This window comes from Triturus cristatus, chromosome 8 (assembly GCF_964204655.1).
Source record: "Triturus cristatus chromosome 8, aTriCri1.1, whole genome shotgun sequence".
Classification (NCBI taxonomy): Eukaryota; Metazoa; Chordata; class Amphibia; order Caudata; family Salamandridae; genus Triturus; species Triturus cristatus.
This window is the reverse complement of record NC_140591.1, coordinates 601,497,041-601,516,070: the sequence shown is the minus strand read 5'-3', so window position 1 is coordinate 601,516,070 and position 19,030 is coordinate 601,497,041. Positions and strand designations below refer to the sequence as shown.

The 19,030-nt window shown below is 46.6% G+C and overlaps 1 protein-coding gene across 15 annotated transcripts in view; it reads left to right on the top strand.

Moving 5' to 3' along the window:
- Window positions 1-19,030, top strand: part of MYCBP2 (MYC binding protein 2) — a 1,771,217-nt gene that overhangs the window by 1,464,345 nt on the left and 287,842 nt on the right. For all 15 annotated transcript variants that reach the window (XM_085622060.1, XM_085622057.1, XM_085622054.1 and 12 more), the window contains one exon: window positions 17,180-17,269. In XM_085622060.1, coding sequence (XP_085478186.1) covers window positions 17,180-17,269 — 90 coding nt within the window. The remainder of the gene's footprint in view (window positions 1-17,179; window positions 17,270-19,030) is intronic.

The window sequence follows — 19,030 nt, the reverse complement described above, 5'->3', positions numbered from 1 at the left end:
TTAAATGCGATGTTTGGCTTATTTGCGAGGGCTGTGAATCCTACTGGTGCGCCTGTTGGCCCCATGGGTCCATTGCATATTCCCTGGAAGAGTTTCTGCCTTACTTTCTCCAGGCACCGATCATGCCTTTTATTTTTTTGTTCAAATCTGTTTTATTGAATTTTTTCAGATACGTACAAAATAAAACGTACTTTCATGTTATTCATGCATGTTGCCACCTACCAACCATAAAATCGTGCTTTCATTGCAGGTTAGCTGAGCCCTTTAACATACACAGCGCATTCGCCGCTCTGAATTGATTACAAACACAGCTTGCAGCTCCTTACAGTAGTGCGATGTTGCATGGGTCGATGTATGATTAGTTACGACAGCCCCACAGGTACAGTCTTTCAGTTTTTTCAGCGTGGACTTCAATACAGACAACGTAGAACCATAACAGTTATAAACAACGAACCAACTCAAGGCAGACCGGTGTGAGCACCCCATTTTCCCTTTCCCCCCGCCCCTTCCGCTTGTCAGTCCTTCGGTGCTTTATGGGAGACATTATCCCACCTTTCTCTTTGGGCCTAGTGTTTCGGTTGGCCCGTGTATGTGCTGTGTATGGCTTGGGATACCTGCAGGGTCCTTAAGTTGGCACCTCTGTGATTTTGGCTGCTGGTTGAGCCCTTCAGTTTTTGGGGTGTGTGTTTTTGGGCTGTTGGTGCAGCCGTTTTGGTCCTCAGTTTGGACCATCTGTGTATTTTTCAGCTGATTGGTAAGCCGCCTGTGGTGCTGCCCACAGGTCTTTAGTTCTTGACCTCTGCTGCGGGTTTCCCTATGAGGTGTTCCCCTGTTTTGTTTGGGGACATGTCATACAGTAGGTGGGGTACTGGTAGGCTATTGTATAACTCTGTTCCTCGCTTTTCCTGGCGTCACTGTATACCGCTTGGTGCGGTCTTTCTCTCCCTCTTCAGCCTTTGGATCGCCAGACCGCCTTTTGTCATGCCGTCTACGGCGTTGTGTCGTGGTGTTTCCATCTTATTATCCGACGTTTCGGCATAGTCCTATGCCTTGTGTTCCAGGGGGGGCTAAGTTATTCCTGGTGTTCCCCTGTGTTCTGGTTGACAGCTTTCGGCTCTTATCTTCGGGCCGGTCCCACTTCTCTTCGTGGGACGGGTTATGCCATTGGCCCGGTCTTTCTCTGGGGCTTGTTATGGGGTTCCCTTACCTCTGTCTTCGTCTTGAGCTCGGGTTGCTCTGGGCACACTACTTCGTAGTGTTTACCGGCTGCCTGCTGCGCACGCCTGGTCGTTCTGGTCTGCCTCCGTGGGCCTCGGAGTGTACCCGTGTGCTCCTGTCCCTGGCTCTGCTAGAGCTTTGCGCGACTGTGTCTTCCTTCTCATGTATGCGCTTCTCGACTGCAGGGCCGTTCCTGCCTTGGGGTTGATTCCACGCAGCTGTTACCATCGGTGTGTGTGTTCTCCTGCGGCGGGCTCTGCCTCCGTTTCCACCTCTTCTCCTTGGATATTGCGGGTGGTTCTTTTCTTCCTTGGTACTCTCTTGGTGCCGTCTGTCCCTCTGGGTTTTCTGGCGGACGCCCTTTGCCCCTTGGGTCGGCTTGTGGTATCCTAGCCTTCTCCTTGTTCTTGATTACTTCTGCTTGGTGGGGGCTGGGCCGTCCTTCCTGTCCCCCTGCAACATCCCCTGTTGGGACCCTGTGTTTCCACACTGACACATCCCCTGTTGGGGCCCTGTGTTCTAACACGCTGGTGAAGGTTCTCTCGCAGACCCTGCTCCCTTCTGGGTATGGCTAGGGTATCTATTCTACGTTAAGGAATTTGCGGCTAGTAATCTCTATCAGATGTACAAGTTTCTTATCTTCGATAACGATGTATCTGGTAAAGACGATTCTAGCCGCAGATTCCTTCACGGCCCGCCCTTCCTCCCCGTTCTGCAAGGACCTTCAGTTCGGTCTTCTGCACTTGCATCCCTCCGGGTGGCTTTGCATTCTGCGGTGCCCTCTTTCACTACCTCCCTGGTGGGATGTTTTGACTTGTTTATTTGTTCCCTTCCTTTCTGGTGACTGGAAGGTAGGTTCATGTGTACGTCCTCATCTCTACACTCTGGTTATTCCAGTGTTGGGCCTACTCATACTCTTCGCTCTTTACAGGGGATACAACACTCCTCGACGGTGTTGTCTTGGGGTAATTTGTCGTTCCTCTGTTCCGGACTTGTTGCCCTTCACTCTTATGGTTGTGGCTGCAGACTTTCTGTCACCTGCCGTGACGTTTTTCACATGTTGTTTTCTACCTCCAGGGAGGATATCGCCTTTGTTTGCAGGGTTGCTTTTCAGAGAGGTGCTCTGCTTTTTCCCTTCCATGACTTTCAGTGACACAGTGCCTGGCACTGTCCCTAATGGTGCTGTTCCTCACCGTTCGCCTTTTCCCGTCTGTTTCACTGCTTTTTTGCACACTGTTCCCATACTCTCACAGTTTTGTTTGTGATGGCTCCGCGTTGTGGCGCGGAAAAGTTCTCTGAAGAAAACGCACATCAGCGTGCCGGGGTGGGACTTATGTGACCTCGCTGACGTCCGCGGACGACTTCAGGACGGAGTCACGTGGTGCCGCCCCTGGCGAGCAAACATGCTGTGGCATTTTCCGGATCCAGTCTCACGCCTGGGGATAATTCTACGTTAAGGAATCTGCGGCTAGAATCGTCACTACCAGATACATCGTTACCGAAGGTAAGTAGCATGTACGTCAGAACCTTTGCTGCCCTTTAATGAGGCATTAACAGAGCCCATATTGGATATATAGTAGAAACCAATGTCCACTCCAGCGGTTTCCAGGACTGTGGCTAGGAGATACAAACTGGCTCCCGGGATCCAGCGTTTCTGTCTTCCCATCCTTCGCCAGACAGCTTGGTGGTCAAGGCTTCATGCTCTTCAAGGCTGTCAGCAGGTTCCTTTCCATCAACGCCTGCTGATAGGGAGTCAAAGCACATGGAGAAGTTGGCAAAGAAAGGTTCGAGGCATATGAGCTGCAGATTACACACTGTACATAGATCGCCATCTGGTGTTGGGCCCAGATGTTGCAGTTGTTTTTCTCTTGGAAAGTCTTTGGAAGTCACAAGGTATGTGACTCCTCCTTTGGATCGTATTGCGCATGGGCTTCGGCTCCATCCTCAGATTTTTCCGCCATCGGGCTCGGATGTGTTCTTCGCGCTCCGGTTCCGAACCGTTCCAGTTACAGTTCTTCTCATCGACATGCTGCAATCCTTCCCTTCCGCGGTATTGTTCGCGATCCCCCCACTCGACGCGACTCATCAAGAAACTTCGATTCCAGGCGTCGACGCAGGCCTTCGGGCCTACCTCAGCTCCGGTCCTGGCTCATGGAAAGGACTCCATTTAAGAAGTGTCCTCGATGTGGGTCCAATTTTCCTCACACCGATCTCCATGAGGTGTGCAACCTCTGCCTCTCTCCAGAACACGAGGCGCGAGACTGTCCGGCATGCAAATCCTTCCGGTCCAAAAAGACTATTCGAGACCGAAGAGCCAGGAGAACCATGGCACACGCGTCGACTGCAATCCCCGACGACATCTTCGGAGAAGGCGTCGATGTTCCCGAAGAACAGCACACCGAAGAGGGCCTCGTCAGCGCCTCCGAAGCCGACGACTCAGATGTCGAGGGCATCACTCCGGCACAGAGGGGCATGAGTACTACTATCGATCCTCACCCCCCACCCTCGACGGCATCGAAAAAGGCTTCGGTCACTCCTTCGCCCTTGGGCCTAGGCAAGACCAAAGACACTGCTTCCCATACCTCGCTTTCGGGCCCGGTTAAGAAGCCCATCAAGCCTTCTGGCAGCTCGGGCTCGAGCCAGCCTGCCGTCGGTGCCGAAAAACACTCCGCACTGAAAAAGAAAATGGCTTCCTCCGCGCCGACTTCCACACCGAAACACTCGGCGCCGAAGACACCCACTAGCTCCTCTGTTTCGACACCATCTTCGGAACTGAGCAGGAAAGCCAAACCCATCGACACCCACACCTCGAAGCCGAAAGCCATCTCGGAACCGAGGAAACAACCGGACATGTCTAAACCACACAGTTCGAAATAACGAACTGATGATTCCAAGACTAAAAAACCACCGGCTCCGACCCCTTCGGCTCCGACGGATCGACCGCTCACAGAGGAACTGTTTCGGCCCGATCCACTCCAAAAAACTCTTACTAAAGACCCTAAAACTGGACATTTGATGATCAGCATCAAAAAGAGGCCACTGGACAAGCCTTCCCCGGCTCCACCTCCAAAGAAAAGGGACTGTGGTACCTCCCCGTTGAGACTACCCTCACCCTCTCCTCCGCCTCCCCTACCTCATCATTCCCCCACACCCTCTCCAGGTGAGGATGATGACGATGTCTATAAAGACATAGGGGAGGGGCCCCATGACCAACCCACTGGAGACCCCACTCCTACAGGCTCCCCAGACCCATGGGACGACTACAACATCCCAGACGTCCCTAACGTCCAGCAGGACGACATTTACCCTTCAAGACCGATTCCCCCTCAGAAGACACTATGGGATTTAACCACCTGCTACATAGGGCTGCACACTACCACGGAGTTGATCTCCATACAGACCCGGTGGAGGAGGACTAACTCCTAGACACTTTTGATACCACCCACAGGGTCACTTCCATTCTGCCCATGCTTAAAGGTGTTATCAAACACGCTATTGGTCTTTAAAGACCCGGTCAGACCCAGGGTCATCAACCCCCGTATCGAAAAGAAATATAAGGCCGCCCCTACAGACCCCACCTACATCAGAGGGCCCGCACCACTAGACTCCCTCGTAGTCTCCACTGCAAGGAAACGTGCAAACTCCCAGGCATCAGGCGAGGCACCACCACCTGATAAAGAGTCCAAACTCCTAGATGCCTCTGGCAAGCGAACAGCATCTCAGGCGGCCAACATATGGCGCATTGCGAACACACAAGCGCTTTTAGCACGATACGACAGGGCGCATTATGATGAGCTAGAGGCAATCATGCAGCACCTCCCTGACAAGTACAAGAATAGAGCCAACGAGCTAATCCAGGAGTGAAAAACCATCACCAACACCTCCATACGCTGTGCCCTCGATGTTGCCGACACTGCCTCTAGGGCAATTAACACCAGCGTCCTCCTCCGTAGGCATGCCTGGCTGCGCATTTCCGGTTTTAAACCAGAGGTACAGGCTTCCATCCTTAACCACCCCTTTGACCAAGAACATCTCTTTGGCCCAAACGTAGACGTAGCCCTTGACAAGATAAAGAAAGACACCGATACGGCAAAATCTATGGAAGCCTTACAGTCACACCCTCCTAGACGCTCCTTTCGCCGTTCTTCCTTGCGAAGCACATCTAGAGGCTACTCCTCCGATCCTCATCCTAGTAGCTCCAACGTGGGCCAGACAACCGTGGTACACTACACTGCTGGAACTATCTGTAGTACCGCACAAAAAGTTACACCTCTCTCCAAGCCTCTTAACCCAGAACCATGGAGAGATCAGACACCCGAACCCAGCTCAGCTCAACCTTGCGATCTGGCTCCTGAAATCCTAGAATTCGGTTATCTGAATGTCCTCCTGACTGTATGAATGTCATTAGAGAAGCTAGGCGCCCTACCACTAGAGCTTGCTACGCAGCCAAGTGGAAACGATTTGTGGTCTTTTGCCACACCAATAACTTTGATCCCCTAGATGTGTCCATTCAACACATCATAGGCTATGTACTACACCTCCAAAGAAGCAATCTAGCCTACACGTCTATTAGACTGCACCTTGCAGCTTACCTGCAAAACAGGCAACATCTATCACTCTTTCGAGTACCTGCCATAAAAGCCTTCATGGAAGGCCTCAAAAGAATAATTCCCCCCAGAGTGCCACTCTCACCTGTGTGGAACATAAACATTGTTCTCACAAGACTAATGGGGCCACCCTTTGAACCTCTACACAAATGTGAACTTCAATTCCTAACATGGAATACTGCCTTTCTTGTAGCCATCACTTCCCTCAGAAGGGTCAGTGAAATACAAGCATTCACCATTCAAGAACCTTTTCTGCAAATGCACCATAACAAGGTTGTTCTCAGTACTAATCCAAAATTCCTCCCTAAAGTCATTTCTCCTTTTCACCTAAACCAATCTGTGGAACTACCTGTATTCTTTCTCACAACCACAAACCGTTGCAGAAAGAGCTCTCCACACATTAGATGTCTAACGAGCCTTACTCAACTACTTCGAGAGAACACAACCCTTTCGTAAGGCCACACAACTGTTCATTTCCTTCTCACCACCACATAAAGGCAACCCCATCTCCAAATCTGGGATAGCTAGGTGGATTGTGAAATGCATTCAGATTTGCTACCACAAAGCAAAACGAACGCTATCTGTTCCCTCTAAAGCCCACTGTACACGTAAGATAGGGTCTTCCATGGCATTCTTAGGGAACATCCCCTTAGATGATACCTGCAAAGCAGCTACATGGTCAGCACCGCACACTTTCACTAAACACTATTGTGTAGATGTGTGGGCCAGGCTGTACTCAAAACATGGTTTCAAACCACTGCAACAGATACTGGTGGTCGCCGCTAGGGATGGGTACTGCTATACAATCTATCCACAGTGTGTAATCTGCAGCTCATTTGCCTCGAACGGCAAATGCACTTACCAGTATGCATCTGTTCTTGGCATGTAGAGCTGCAGATCTACACACGCCCACCCGCCTCCCCGGCTACCTTTATCTGTTCCAGTATATCTTATTTAGATACAACATACATGGGCATCTTTATTGTTTATTACTACGCTCCATCATTTTCCTGCTGGCAAAAAACAATCTGAGGATGGAGCTGAAGCCCATGCGCAAGACGATTCAAAGGAGGAGTCATATACCTCGTGACTTCCAAAGACTTTCCAAGAGAAAAACAACTGCAACATCCGGGCCCAACACCTGATGGCGATCTGTGCACAGTGTGTAGATCTGCAGCTCTACATGCCAAGAACAGATGCATACTGGTAAGTAGCATTTGCCTTTTCTCACCTGGGAGTGTGGCTCTAAAATCCAAAAATACAATTTCTCTTGGGTTATTACCTTAATGCCCTCTTGGACACAGCCAAGGAGGTTAACTAAAGTTGCTCGTGAGGTTCAAAGGCATTTTTCGCAGGGGTTTTCAGATGCCAGAGATGCTGCCTGCCAGGTGATCCAATCTGGACTGGACACGGCCAAAGCAATGGGGTCGTCTGTGGCGACGAGGAGGCATGCCTGGTGGTGGGGTTCAGGGTTCTCACCCAATGTCCAGGCTGCATTACTGAACTTACCTTTTGATTTGTCCTGTTTGTTTATGGGCTAAAGCGGGTTCAGCACTGCAGCGCTTTAATGACAGCAGGGCTACGGCAAGGTCTTTGGGGCTTCAGACCCGACCCAAGAGCTTGGGGCAATTTCACAAGTTTCGTGGCTTTGCAAGAACCTTGTCCTTTCATGGCAGGCAACAACTACAGCAGCAGCAGACAAATCTCTTGTACAGGTCCATGCGGTTCTACCCGACAGCACGTCTCCTACTCCTCTTCCCCCCCACTCCAACCATTGTTGCAGGGAAGCAGCTCTAGCTCCGACTTCTTAGAGCATGCAGCTCCTGTGGGAGGACGGTTTGTCTATTTCTACCTCATTGGAGGTCTGTTACTACAGACCTGGGTGTTAAATATAATAGAAAATGGATATGCCCTACCCTTCCAGGAGTTTCCCCCTCCTTTCCCTCCCCGTCAGGGCCTTTGCTGGGTAGAACATCTTCTTCTTCAGCAGGAAGTGATGTTATTGCTTTAAAAGGGTGCAATTGAGGCAGTTCTAGAGCAGGAAAGGGTTCAGGGGTGCTTTTCTCAGTACTTCCTGATTCCCAAAAAGATGGTCGTTTGCGGCTGATTCTCGACCTCAAGGTTTTTAATTTTTTCCTCAAACAGGAGAAGTTCAAAATATTGACCCTGGCTTAGGTTTTTCTTGCGCTGGAGAAAGAAGACTAGATGGTGTTGATCGATTTACAGGATGCGTATTTTCAGAATTCTATCCTGAAGTCGCGTCGGAAGTATCTCTGTTTTACGGTGCGGTTTCAACATTACCAGTTTGCGGTCCTTCCGTTTGGCCTTACTTCAGGCACCTCGGGTCTTCACAAAGGTGATGGCGGTGGTGGCAGCTCATCTCAGAAGGTCGGCGATTACTGTTTTCCCCTATCTGGTCGACTGGCTGCTCAAAGCAAAGTCGCCAGAGATGGTGCTGCATCATTTGCGGTTACAACACAGCTGTTGTTCAGGTTGGGGTTGGGGTTTTCGATAAATATTCCCAAATCTCAACTGGTTCCACTTTTTCAGAATGGAGGAGCTGTCCTGAAGGTCCTGGGCCTGCTTGTTCTGTTTACTTCCTGCATACTAATGGTCAACCATGCATGCTGGCATATTGGGGTCCCCCAGTGGTGCCTCCGCAAGCATGGGTTTCAACACAACAGAGATCTCGAGGAGGTGGTTACAATCTCCTGAGACACTGCAACAGATCTGCTATGGTGGAGTATTCCAGGCAACCTGTCTCTAGGGAAGCCCTTTCACCTTCCTTCTCCGGTGGCCACAAAGATAACGGATGCCTCCACTCTAGGGTGAGAAATTCGCCTGGGGGATCTGGAAGTCAAATGTCATTGGTCTCCAGAGGAAAGAATGTTTCACATCAATCTTCTAGAATTGCAGGCAATATGTTTGGCTCTAAGTGCCTTCCTGCCGGCCTTACTGCCTTCCTTCGCGGTCAGTCAGTTTGGATCTTAATGTACAACGCTACCGTGATGTGGCACATCAACAAACGGAGGAGTAGGGTCGTATCTTCTCTGCAGAGAGGCTCTGCAACTCTGGTCCTGGGCTCAGGACCATCTGATTTGTGTAATCACAAATCATCTGACCGGAGTGCTGAATGTGTGGGGTGCAGTCTAAGTTGGCAGTGTTCATCCGTTCACGAGTGACGTCTCTATCCCGTGGTGGTTCTTCGCATTTTCAAGATTTGGAGGTTTTCCTCAGTTGAACCTTCTTGTCACTCACGAGAACACAGACATGCCTGTTTTTCAGCAGTCTCCAGTATCCTATGCAGGGACTGTTGGGGGACACGTTTCATTTAGACTGGGGCTCACAGATTCTTTACGCATTTTCTCCCATACCCTTGATTTGCTCGAGTTCTGTTGAAGATTTGCCGAGACTAGGCCCAAGTCCTATTGATCGCTGGATTGGCCGTGAAGGGTGTGTACACAGATCTCCTTTACCTCTCATTGCACCATCCGCTCTGTCTCCCTCTCAGGGCAGGTTCTACCCCCCACCTCCAGAGCCTGCACTTTCATGCCTGGAGATTGAACTGGGCAACCTGGGTTCTTTCTCCCTCCCGCTGGATGTGGTGGACGTTATTTTATCAGTCGGAAGACACTCCATCAAATCTGTCTATTCTGGTAGGTGGGCCAAATTTGTTAAATGTGTGGAGAGAAATAGATTGAGCCCTTAAATTCCCATTTATCTGATGTTCTAAGTTTCTCTCTTTCCTTGGCGCAACAGGGTTGTGCAATAGCGACCGTTAAGGGCTGCTTATCTGCCTTGTCAGCTTTTCGCTCTTTACCAGATCAACCCTCGTAGTTTAAATCTCCCATAGTTCTGAGATTCATTATGGTCCAACAAATAGGTTTCCTCTCACTCCTCTTTTTATACCTCAGTGGGATTTGAATTTGGTTCTCACATTTTTTATGGGTTCACCCTTTGAACCTTTGCATAGTTGTCCCTTAAGGTTTCTAGCGTTTAAAAATATTTTTTAAGTGGCAATCACTTCCGCTAGGAGGGTGAGTGAATTGCAGGCTCTTAGTTCTAAGCCTCCTCTTACGTCTTTCCATGCATATAAGATAGTTAAGACCAGAGCTGCTTTCCTGTCTAAGGTTGTCACTCCTTTCCACTTGGGGCAGTCCATCACCTTCCCACTTTCTATCCTTCCCCTCACCCTTCTAAGGAGGAAAAGAGACTTTACCGCCTGGACTCCAAGAGGGCAGTCTGCTTCTACTTGGACAGAAACAAGGACTTCAGGTTGGACAATCAACTCTTCATTGGTTATGTAGGCAAGATGAAGGGCAAGGCTGTCCACAAATGAATGCTGTTCAGGTGGATTATCCTGTGCATCAAGATCTGCTACGCCTTGGCCAAGAGGGAGCCTCCTGAAGGTATTTGTGCTCATTCTACCAGAGCGAAGACGACTTCTTCGGCTAGAGGTGTCCCTGTGGTAGACATCAGCAAAGCAGCAATTTGGGCTTAGCTCCACACTTTTGCAAACACACTATTGCTTATATTCAGTAGTGATAAGGGACGGCCATTTTGCTCGTTCTGTGCTGCACGATTTTTTGGTATAGGCAGGCAGACACCCTACTCCGGGAGCGGGACTGCTTGGGGATTCAATTCAAAAGGTGAGGAATCCACAGACAGATGCATTCATCAGAAGAACAAATTACTTACCTTTGGCAATACTTTTTCTGGTGGATACAGTATCTGTCTGTGGATTACTCACTGACCCACACGCCTCCTTGTCTGCTGATACTGCAAAATAATCAATTTGTATTTTAGGCAATTTATTGCTGGAATCATGAGATAGTTGGCATTAGGAAATGTCTATGTTGAAGAATTTCCAGGTTTGGTGGGTATGGATACTCTATATATACTAGTGAAGATGTTGTCAGTTCACCCGTTCGCCTCGAAGGCACAGAACAAATGGGTTGAACTGATGTCAACACGCTGACGAATCCACAGGCAGATACTGTATCCACCAGAAAAAGCGTTACCGAAGGTATGTAACTTCTTCATTTATTACACTACACCGACCTATTGCAATAGGGTAAGTATCACAAAATACAGTGTTTACCAGGGGGAGACCAAACCAAATATTAAGAAAGTTGAATGCGAACTACAGAAGAGGACAAGACTTGGACCAGAAGACCCAGAGGAGCTGGGGACACAAGGAACCACCCAAGGTAAGTACCCAAAGAACCCCACGGAATCTGTGTGCAGAGTGGAAAAACAGCTGCATGCCCAATGGAAGTCAGTGGAGAAGTCTCAGTTGCAGTTTTGCAGAACGACCCTTCCCAGAGTACCCTGAAGAATTCCCTTGGAGGACGGAAGGTTGGAGAGCCACCCTGCCCGTGGATGCCCCGGAGACCAGGTTACCTACACCGGGAAAGCCAGGTGCATTTGGGTGAAGAGACATCAGAAACCTCCGTAGATTAATATGGAAACTTGGAGAAAAGCACCTCTGGAGAAGAAGGTGAAGAAGTCTGGTGGAACCCAAGGGTGGACTCTTGAAGTGAAGAAACAGAAAGCAGAGGGGGCAGTGTCTATGCCACTCCTGGAGTGACCAGGAGGCACGGAAGAGCAATGCCAACCAATGTCGGATGGTTCAAAAGAGTTGACGGTGGCCTTATCGCTGCAGCTATGAGGACCAGGTGATGCTGCGGAAGACCAGGAGCCCTGTACGAGCTGTCCCACGTCAGATGTCGGTGACTAGGTGGTCGGTGTCCGGGAGCACCAACAAGCCTTGGTAGCTGCTACTGCTGTGGAGAACAAAGAAGGAGCAACATTGGGACCAACAAGGCCCAAGGGACTCCCCAACAGGAGCAGAGTTAAGAGCCGTCCAGAGTAAGCATGGTAGCCCACTGTAGCAGGAGCAGACCCTCAGGATGACCCACAGACCAAAGGCACAGGAGTCGCAAAAGGACCTCGAGCAGCTTACCAAGAAGGATGGCCCACGGTGCAGAGGATGCGGTAAGGTAGCTGTACTTGGCAGGACGAGATGCTGGAGGCTGGAGATTCTTGTGCCCAAAGATCTCTGGAGTGCAGAGCCAACAAGCCTTGGAACAACTCAAGGGTCCCTCCCACAGGAGAGGCTGGAAAGAGGGGAGGATACTCCCATGTAACCATCATAGTTAACCAAGCACCCTGCCCTCAGGGCTGAAAAGCCTGCCATAGGGGTGACTTACAGATTTTAAGTGTAGTGAACCCAGATATAAGGAAACAAATCTGTTGTGAGAGGTGCAATCACCAAATCACACAGGCTGCAATTGCAGGCCTGTAGTCACGGTTTAAGTGGACTCCCATGGGTGACGCAATACATGCTGTAGGCCATGTGAGACCCCTGGGGTACCTATACCCTGGGTACCTCAGTACTATGTATTCGAGACTCAGGTGTACACCAGTACCCAATTGTGGATGTACAACAGTGCTTACCAAGGTCAATTTAAGGAGAAAGCACAGTGACGGGGGTTCTGATTAGCAGGATCCTAGTCAGACTAGGTCAAAAACATACTGACACCAAGCAAAAAGTGGGGGTGACCATGAAAGCAGATCCTACTTTCCTACAGTTGAAATATCTTGTGTTCTCCTCCTGTTCCTTGGAACCTATTCAGTGTTTCAAACTTCCTAATAGAGGTGTGTGTCTTCATCAGTGAGGTATATATGCATAACATGGCAGAGTGCCTGTTCATCCAGGAAATGGTCCTATCCCTTTTTGCCTAACTAGGGCAAGAAAACTGCTGGAAATATATCCCGCTTGCTTTTGAAAATCCTTTGCGGTGTTTTTGCTGGCAAAGGCTACACGGTTAAGATGCACACAGCAAATGCAGGATGTTTAAACATTTGCATCGGCTAAGTAACCCCTTACATGATGTTGAGAATGTTGCGCAGGCTGAACCCTTCACTCTACTTAGCGGGCTACCATTTTGGTTAGGGTTGGAGGGGGACACACAAGCATATTAAAAAAAAAAATATATTGAAATAAGGTAATGACATAAAACACAGAAGGTAGTATGGACCAGTGTTGGCTATTAAATTCCATACCTGATCTTGCATACTTTCCTTTGACTCCTCAAGTAGGTTCATAAGTGTTCATAGACTTTTGATTTGCCCCTTGGTCTCTTTATTTCTGGCTACCATGCTGGAATGGGAGCATTTGAGAGGCCAAGGAAGATATTTCTGCTAACATCTTCTGTATAGTCTTAATTATTGTTTATTACCATAATGCCATGTCCATTTACTGCCCGGCCTACTTGTGAACAGTGCTGTTATATCTGTTCTCAACCCATCCTCCTATATCTGGCATTGACCCTAGTCTTTCATTTTGCCAAAAACCTGGGCGTTTGCTATTTGTCAGACTATAAATACCTTTATTTTTCTTTGGATCCCAATTCTCGCCACCCGTTGTACTGAATCTTGGATGTTCAATGACAGTAGTTCTCTACAGACCTCCAGCATTGATATTCTACTGTGCACCGTTATATATTAAAACAGCTCCCCTAAACTACTGGCACTCAAAGCTGTGATAATATATCGTATATCACAGTAATGTGTTTTTCCCCATCCTGGGTGGTCTTCAGAATGTTGAACATTTATAGGAAGAGCTTCATAAGGAACACCCCACCAGTCAACCCCCTCACCCCACCACCATCAAAGCTGGGGAAGAAGGGACCTATAGAGAAGGGCACTAAGGATACAACTACTGATCTTCTTCATTCCCACAGTGACAAGACTCGCTGTCTTTTGCAGATGCTGGCACTCTTGTCTAGCTTAGCTGAAAGGCCAGGCCTTTAAAGCAGCAATTACTCCTCTGCCCTTTGGCTTCCTGATGATTGGCATTTACATTGCGAGCAAGAATCTATGAGATTTTTTGTTGACTGGACACTTGTTTAGCAAAAACAGTTCTTTCTTTACCCTCATTCTCTATTGAATCCTTCAACACCACCCTACTAAGAAGGAAACTTAGTTGTAAAACCACTGCAAGGGTTCCTAACTTTGGCACAAAGGGAAACTTGAGACTAAGATTCACAAAGACAATCCAAGATGGTCAGGGTACTGCAAGTATATATTGAGAGCCTGTTTGTACACACCAGATGGTTGTGTGACTCCATGGACACTAGTGTAGTGATCTAACGTCACGCATGGATACGTTTCACAGGATTTTCTGGGGGTGTGCAGACATCCTTTATGGGTCAAGCAAAAAGTCTTGGAATAAATATCAATGGAGATCTATCTTTAAAATCACAAATCGGTGCTGTAATCACTTCCTGCTTTTTTTTACCTTTCCTAGGATACTTCAAAAACAGTAACTAATGGCAAGGTTCAATTTGAAACTTGACTATGCCAATTCCTTAAACATAGGTCACCCCAAAACCGGATTCATATATTTCATAAATGTGTTTAGAACCAAGCAGCAAAGCTGATCCATAGTTCACCGGGACACTCACATGTTGCCCCGGGACACTCACATGTTGCCCCGTTGCCGGGAGAACTTGATTGGCTACCCCTTGAACATAGGATTTAATTTAAAGTCTGTTATCTTAGCTTTAAAGCAATCCTAAGGGAGAGTCCATCTTTTTTAGGAGAAAGATTAAAGAAGTACTGTCCAGTTTGAGAACTTCATTCTTCTTCCTCCTCTTCTGGTTGTCCTTCAAGTTAAGAAACCTGAAATGGGAGGCCTAGCTCCCTCCCTCTGAGCTATCTTCCTGCAACCTTACATTCTTACACAAACTACTTCAGCTTTAGGGAAGAAGTCCAAACATGGATCTTTAAGCAGCCATATCCTTCATCCTAATGGTATATACCCCACCTAGTAATTCCACCACAGCGCAATAGAATCAATAATTAATGAGTGGTTAATAAAATGTAACTAATAAAATAGCTAAAAATGCCAAATATATTTTGATGGGCTTAGGTTTTTATGAGAAATTGCAAATTCTTCCTTGGAGCACTTCAAGGAAAATCCCATTTGTGTGGCTTGTTGTTGCCAACTTCAACACTAATATTGGAAATGCCAATGTTTCTCGTGTGGTTGGGCTTATCGCCAAAGACAGCCAGCCCCTGCAGCCTGGTCAACATCCCATGCACTTATTTTGTTGCTCTCGTGTCAAAGGGCGTAGTCCATATTAGGTAGAGCATTCATTTTCTTTCTTGTCCCCTGCTGCACTGTAACTCGGCTAGCTTGCAATTAACTAAGGCCCTTGAGGTCTGACATATGTCGTGTCCTATTGTTCTCATCTCCCACCTCCGGTCCCTCATATCCCTATTCAGACTTAAGTACTTCATGCCTTCATTCGCTCCCAGGAAGGCTGGTCACTGTTGTCCAAAGGGGCTACATTCTGGCCCAGGTCCTCTCTGCCCCAAATCAAGGGTCTTTAAAATTGCAGGACACAATGTGCCCAACCTGCCATCCTACCGACACCTCCTTCGGTTTAAGGTAGGATCAGTACACTTTCAGTGTGCCATCCTGCGCTTCGACCTCACCTGTATATATTTACAAAGGTGATGGCAGTGTTTGTGCTGCCGCCTAATTTTTTATCCAAACAGTGGTTCAAAGTTTTTTCAAAATTACAATTACACCAACAATCACTGTTAGTAAACAATTAATTAAGACAAAAAACATCAACACATATAAAAAAGTGAAAAATCGAAAAGCAGCCCGTAAAGGAAGTATCTGGAAAAACATGCAAAATTTATTAAATGAAAAAGATTTGTAGCATAGAGCTCAGAGGTATAAACTGGTACATATAACATTTGATAAAATACAATACAAAACCAGACAGGTGGTGGACAGAAGAGGTTACATAAAAGAGGGAGTTTCAGAACAACACTGAAACTACAACAAACAAAACAATGTGTCCTCCATTAATTGCGTCCACAGTTGCGTCAACGACGTTTCGACCTTTGTTATAAATACACGATCATCTTCAGGACATAAAATTTAGCTGAGCATCCAAACAAACAATTTCCAGTCACTTAATAGAACAAGCATGACATAGGGGAAATATTTGATAAAATGATTAGTAGTTGAAAACAATTTAGTCAAATCCAGTCATTATATTGCCCCCGTGGCTGCTTAGAATAAATCAGACTGAGTTAGCCTTGGGATAGGAGACCGATTCTCCTCTATGCTACCATCAAGCATACAGGCAAATTTGTTCCGTCACGCGGCAGAGAAGAACCCAAGCTTCATTTCCATTCATTTCTGTGGAGCATGGACCAAGCACAAATTGATTTAATTTAATCAGGTCTCGTCTGCTGCTCGCGCTGTAATTGAGATACTATTTCTTCATTCCTCTCCCATTGCTGGCCCTGTCTAGTGCTCTCCCCCCTCCTCTGCATCTCCCTTTTGTTGCTTCCCCTCCTCATGCATTTTTTAAACGGATTGCACAGCAGCGTGGGTTGCTGTGAAACATAGCTTTAAAAAAGTTCTATGACTTGATCTACGCTGACCGCGTCATAGCCCTTTTTTTTTTATTTCTGAAAGTCATGTTGCACAGCAGCCCACACTGCTGTGCAACGTTTAAAAAAGCATTGACAAAGCCAATAGTTTTCACATAGGCAAGACCTATTGGCTTTGCCAATGTTTGTTACTTTTTGCAGTTGACTGGCACAGATTTCCCTAATATCCCATGTTCGAAATTGCAGCCAATAACTTTCAATGGAACCAATAAACATATTTGTTCTCTGCTTTCCCTTTATTGGTATTTCTATTTTTGTCTCTGATAAGTAGCCAATACGTTTTTCTTTATTTCATGAACTTGGGTTTGGCTTAAAATTTATATTAATTAACTGGATTGCTCTTTGATATCTCGTTTCTTTGCATCTCCCTTCACACTTATTGAGAGTAAGTCTTTACATCAGCCTGCACTAATAAAGAGAGCCCTTGGTTGACTGATAGGTGGTATGTTTTCACTCGGTTCCTTGGCAAACCTTGAGGATTTTTTTAAAACATTGTTCCTCATGTTTTTATCTATGGCTTAAAATAAATTACAGTTAGGTCTACTATAGCCCTAGCCACAGGCATGACCTACTGGTATCTTGATTCTGAAATGCCCAGAGTGGGTCACTCCTACTCTTGAAAGGAGGCTTTATTATTCATCCCTCAGCTTGGTAGTACATTCTCTGTGTGTCCATTTCCGATTCAATACCTGTACATATATCATTCTATGGATATTCCTTTTTCCTCAAATATTCTTTTTTTATTCTCAGATGGTCAGTGATTTGTCATTTCTGTGCATCTTTGGGAAACGTCTTTTAACATTATTATTGTGGATCTTTGAGGATTTATCCTACAGAATTCATACATTTGTCATATTTGTTCATTTCAGGTGTTTGGAAAACTGATCTCTGGTGATGCAGAGCCGACCCCAGAGCAAGAGGAGAAAACTTTACTGTCTTCACCTGAAGGAGAGGAAAAGGTACTCTGTGTATTGATTACATCAGCAGCTTGTACCTAACCCTTAACATCTGTTTCTATCAACACACTGAAGATTCATAATTCACCTAATATCAAAAGGGGTTCAATCTATGTCTACGATGTAAAAAAGAGGATTCTGCAGCAACGTGTGTTTTCTTCCATTCATTATCCAAATTGCTCAGGAATTAATTTGGGGGCAGCTTATTTTAATATTGTTGGTTATTCTCTTCTGTGCCTCAAAAATATTAGTGTTCTCTGTTGTATTCCTGTGAAGGTTTTGTTGTGCCCTCCTTTTGGCCTAGAAATATTTATTTCTGTGGCATGAAGTGTTTGTTATCCTCTTAAGTGTTTGTACGCCACCAATAGCAAAACTAGTGTGTGACAAACTTAGATTTCACCCCATTTGCAGCCCTTCATGCACTGCAATCGTATTCACCACACCCTACAGAAAATCACCTTCCAGATATGAATGAGTACTTGGCGGAGAAGCTAGCATAGAGATTAAAATTAAGGTCTTGACTTCTGAAGGCACTCTCGAACATGGGGCACAGCACAGGAGCAGGGCACTCTTCTACAAACAGCAACTTATCAACAAACCTCAGACTCAAATTGTATAAAAAGAAAACACAATGTGAAACATTAGAGCAATACTTCATGCCACTGGCTTGGGGATTTATTCTCCGAGGTTTGGATTCCCCTCGTGCAAAGCAACACTTTTCACTTCTGCCAATTTTGGACCCATCTTCTCCACTGTTGGAGGGAGAGATTTTAGACAACTTTAAACCCTGGCTTGTGTTCTTTCGGCAGTCAGAAGCACCAGGTCTAGGAATCGACTTCCCACCTTCTTTGCCTTGGAGTAAACAAAATTGACCACTTATGGGGTGTATAGTCCTCATCTACACTTTTTAGGGACTGTTTCCCTGTAATCACTCAGTACTGAGTGGCTCTAGGCTATAGTATAACATACTTCATTTGATTGAAAGACATCAGGGACAGGTTGATTGAACAGTGCAAGACATATGATTACATTTCCAGAGTGTGAGGTGCGTTCTGTGCTAGAAGTCATTGTGTATATTTAAAGTGGGGAGTTCTGGATACCTTGTTTGTGTTTCTTGATGTATGATTATATTCCATGTTGTTTAGTTCTTTTCTGATGTCCACTGCCCATGTAATTTTCGATTTGTGTTTTTTTGTCATATTTACTAGGTCTTTGTAAAACCATGTTACTTATTATCTACCACAGTCCATTGCATATAGTAATTGCAGGACTTTGTGTATCCGTGGCCCAGTGGTGGGTTTCCCCCATCTGTCCCTGAATGTTTTTGGAGTTTGTTGTGCTGTACAAATTGGCCTCTTGAAAGGCCTCTATTCTCTTTGAGGTCTTGTAGTGACCTAATTGAGCATTATTCAGAGCAGTGTCCTGCTGCCATCATGCCAATGTAGGTGCAGGAGTGCATCTGATTTTCAGTATAGTATCCTCCAATTGGCTTTGGACAACCTCTGCAGATGCCTAGCATATTGAAATACTCTTTCTATTAGGATTATTTCTGCTAGGCTCTGCAAAATTAGTGTTCTAGTCATCTGTCTTGACAACCTTATTCCTGAAATATTCCAGGCACCATCTTCTCCAAATGTGAATTGGCTGTCTTTTTTCCGAGATGATGTTGATGCAGAGCAGCTTGTCTGTGTATTACCTGCCTGCTTACTAGTTACTAAGAGACATCACTAAATTCTTGGATGGATGTACCCTTTCATATCATGA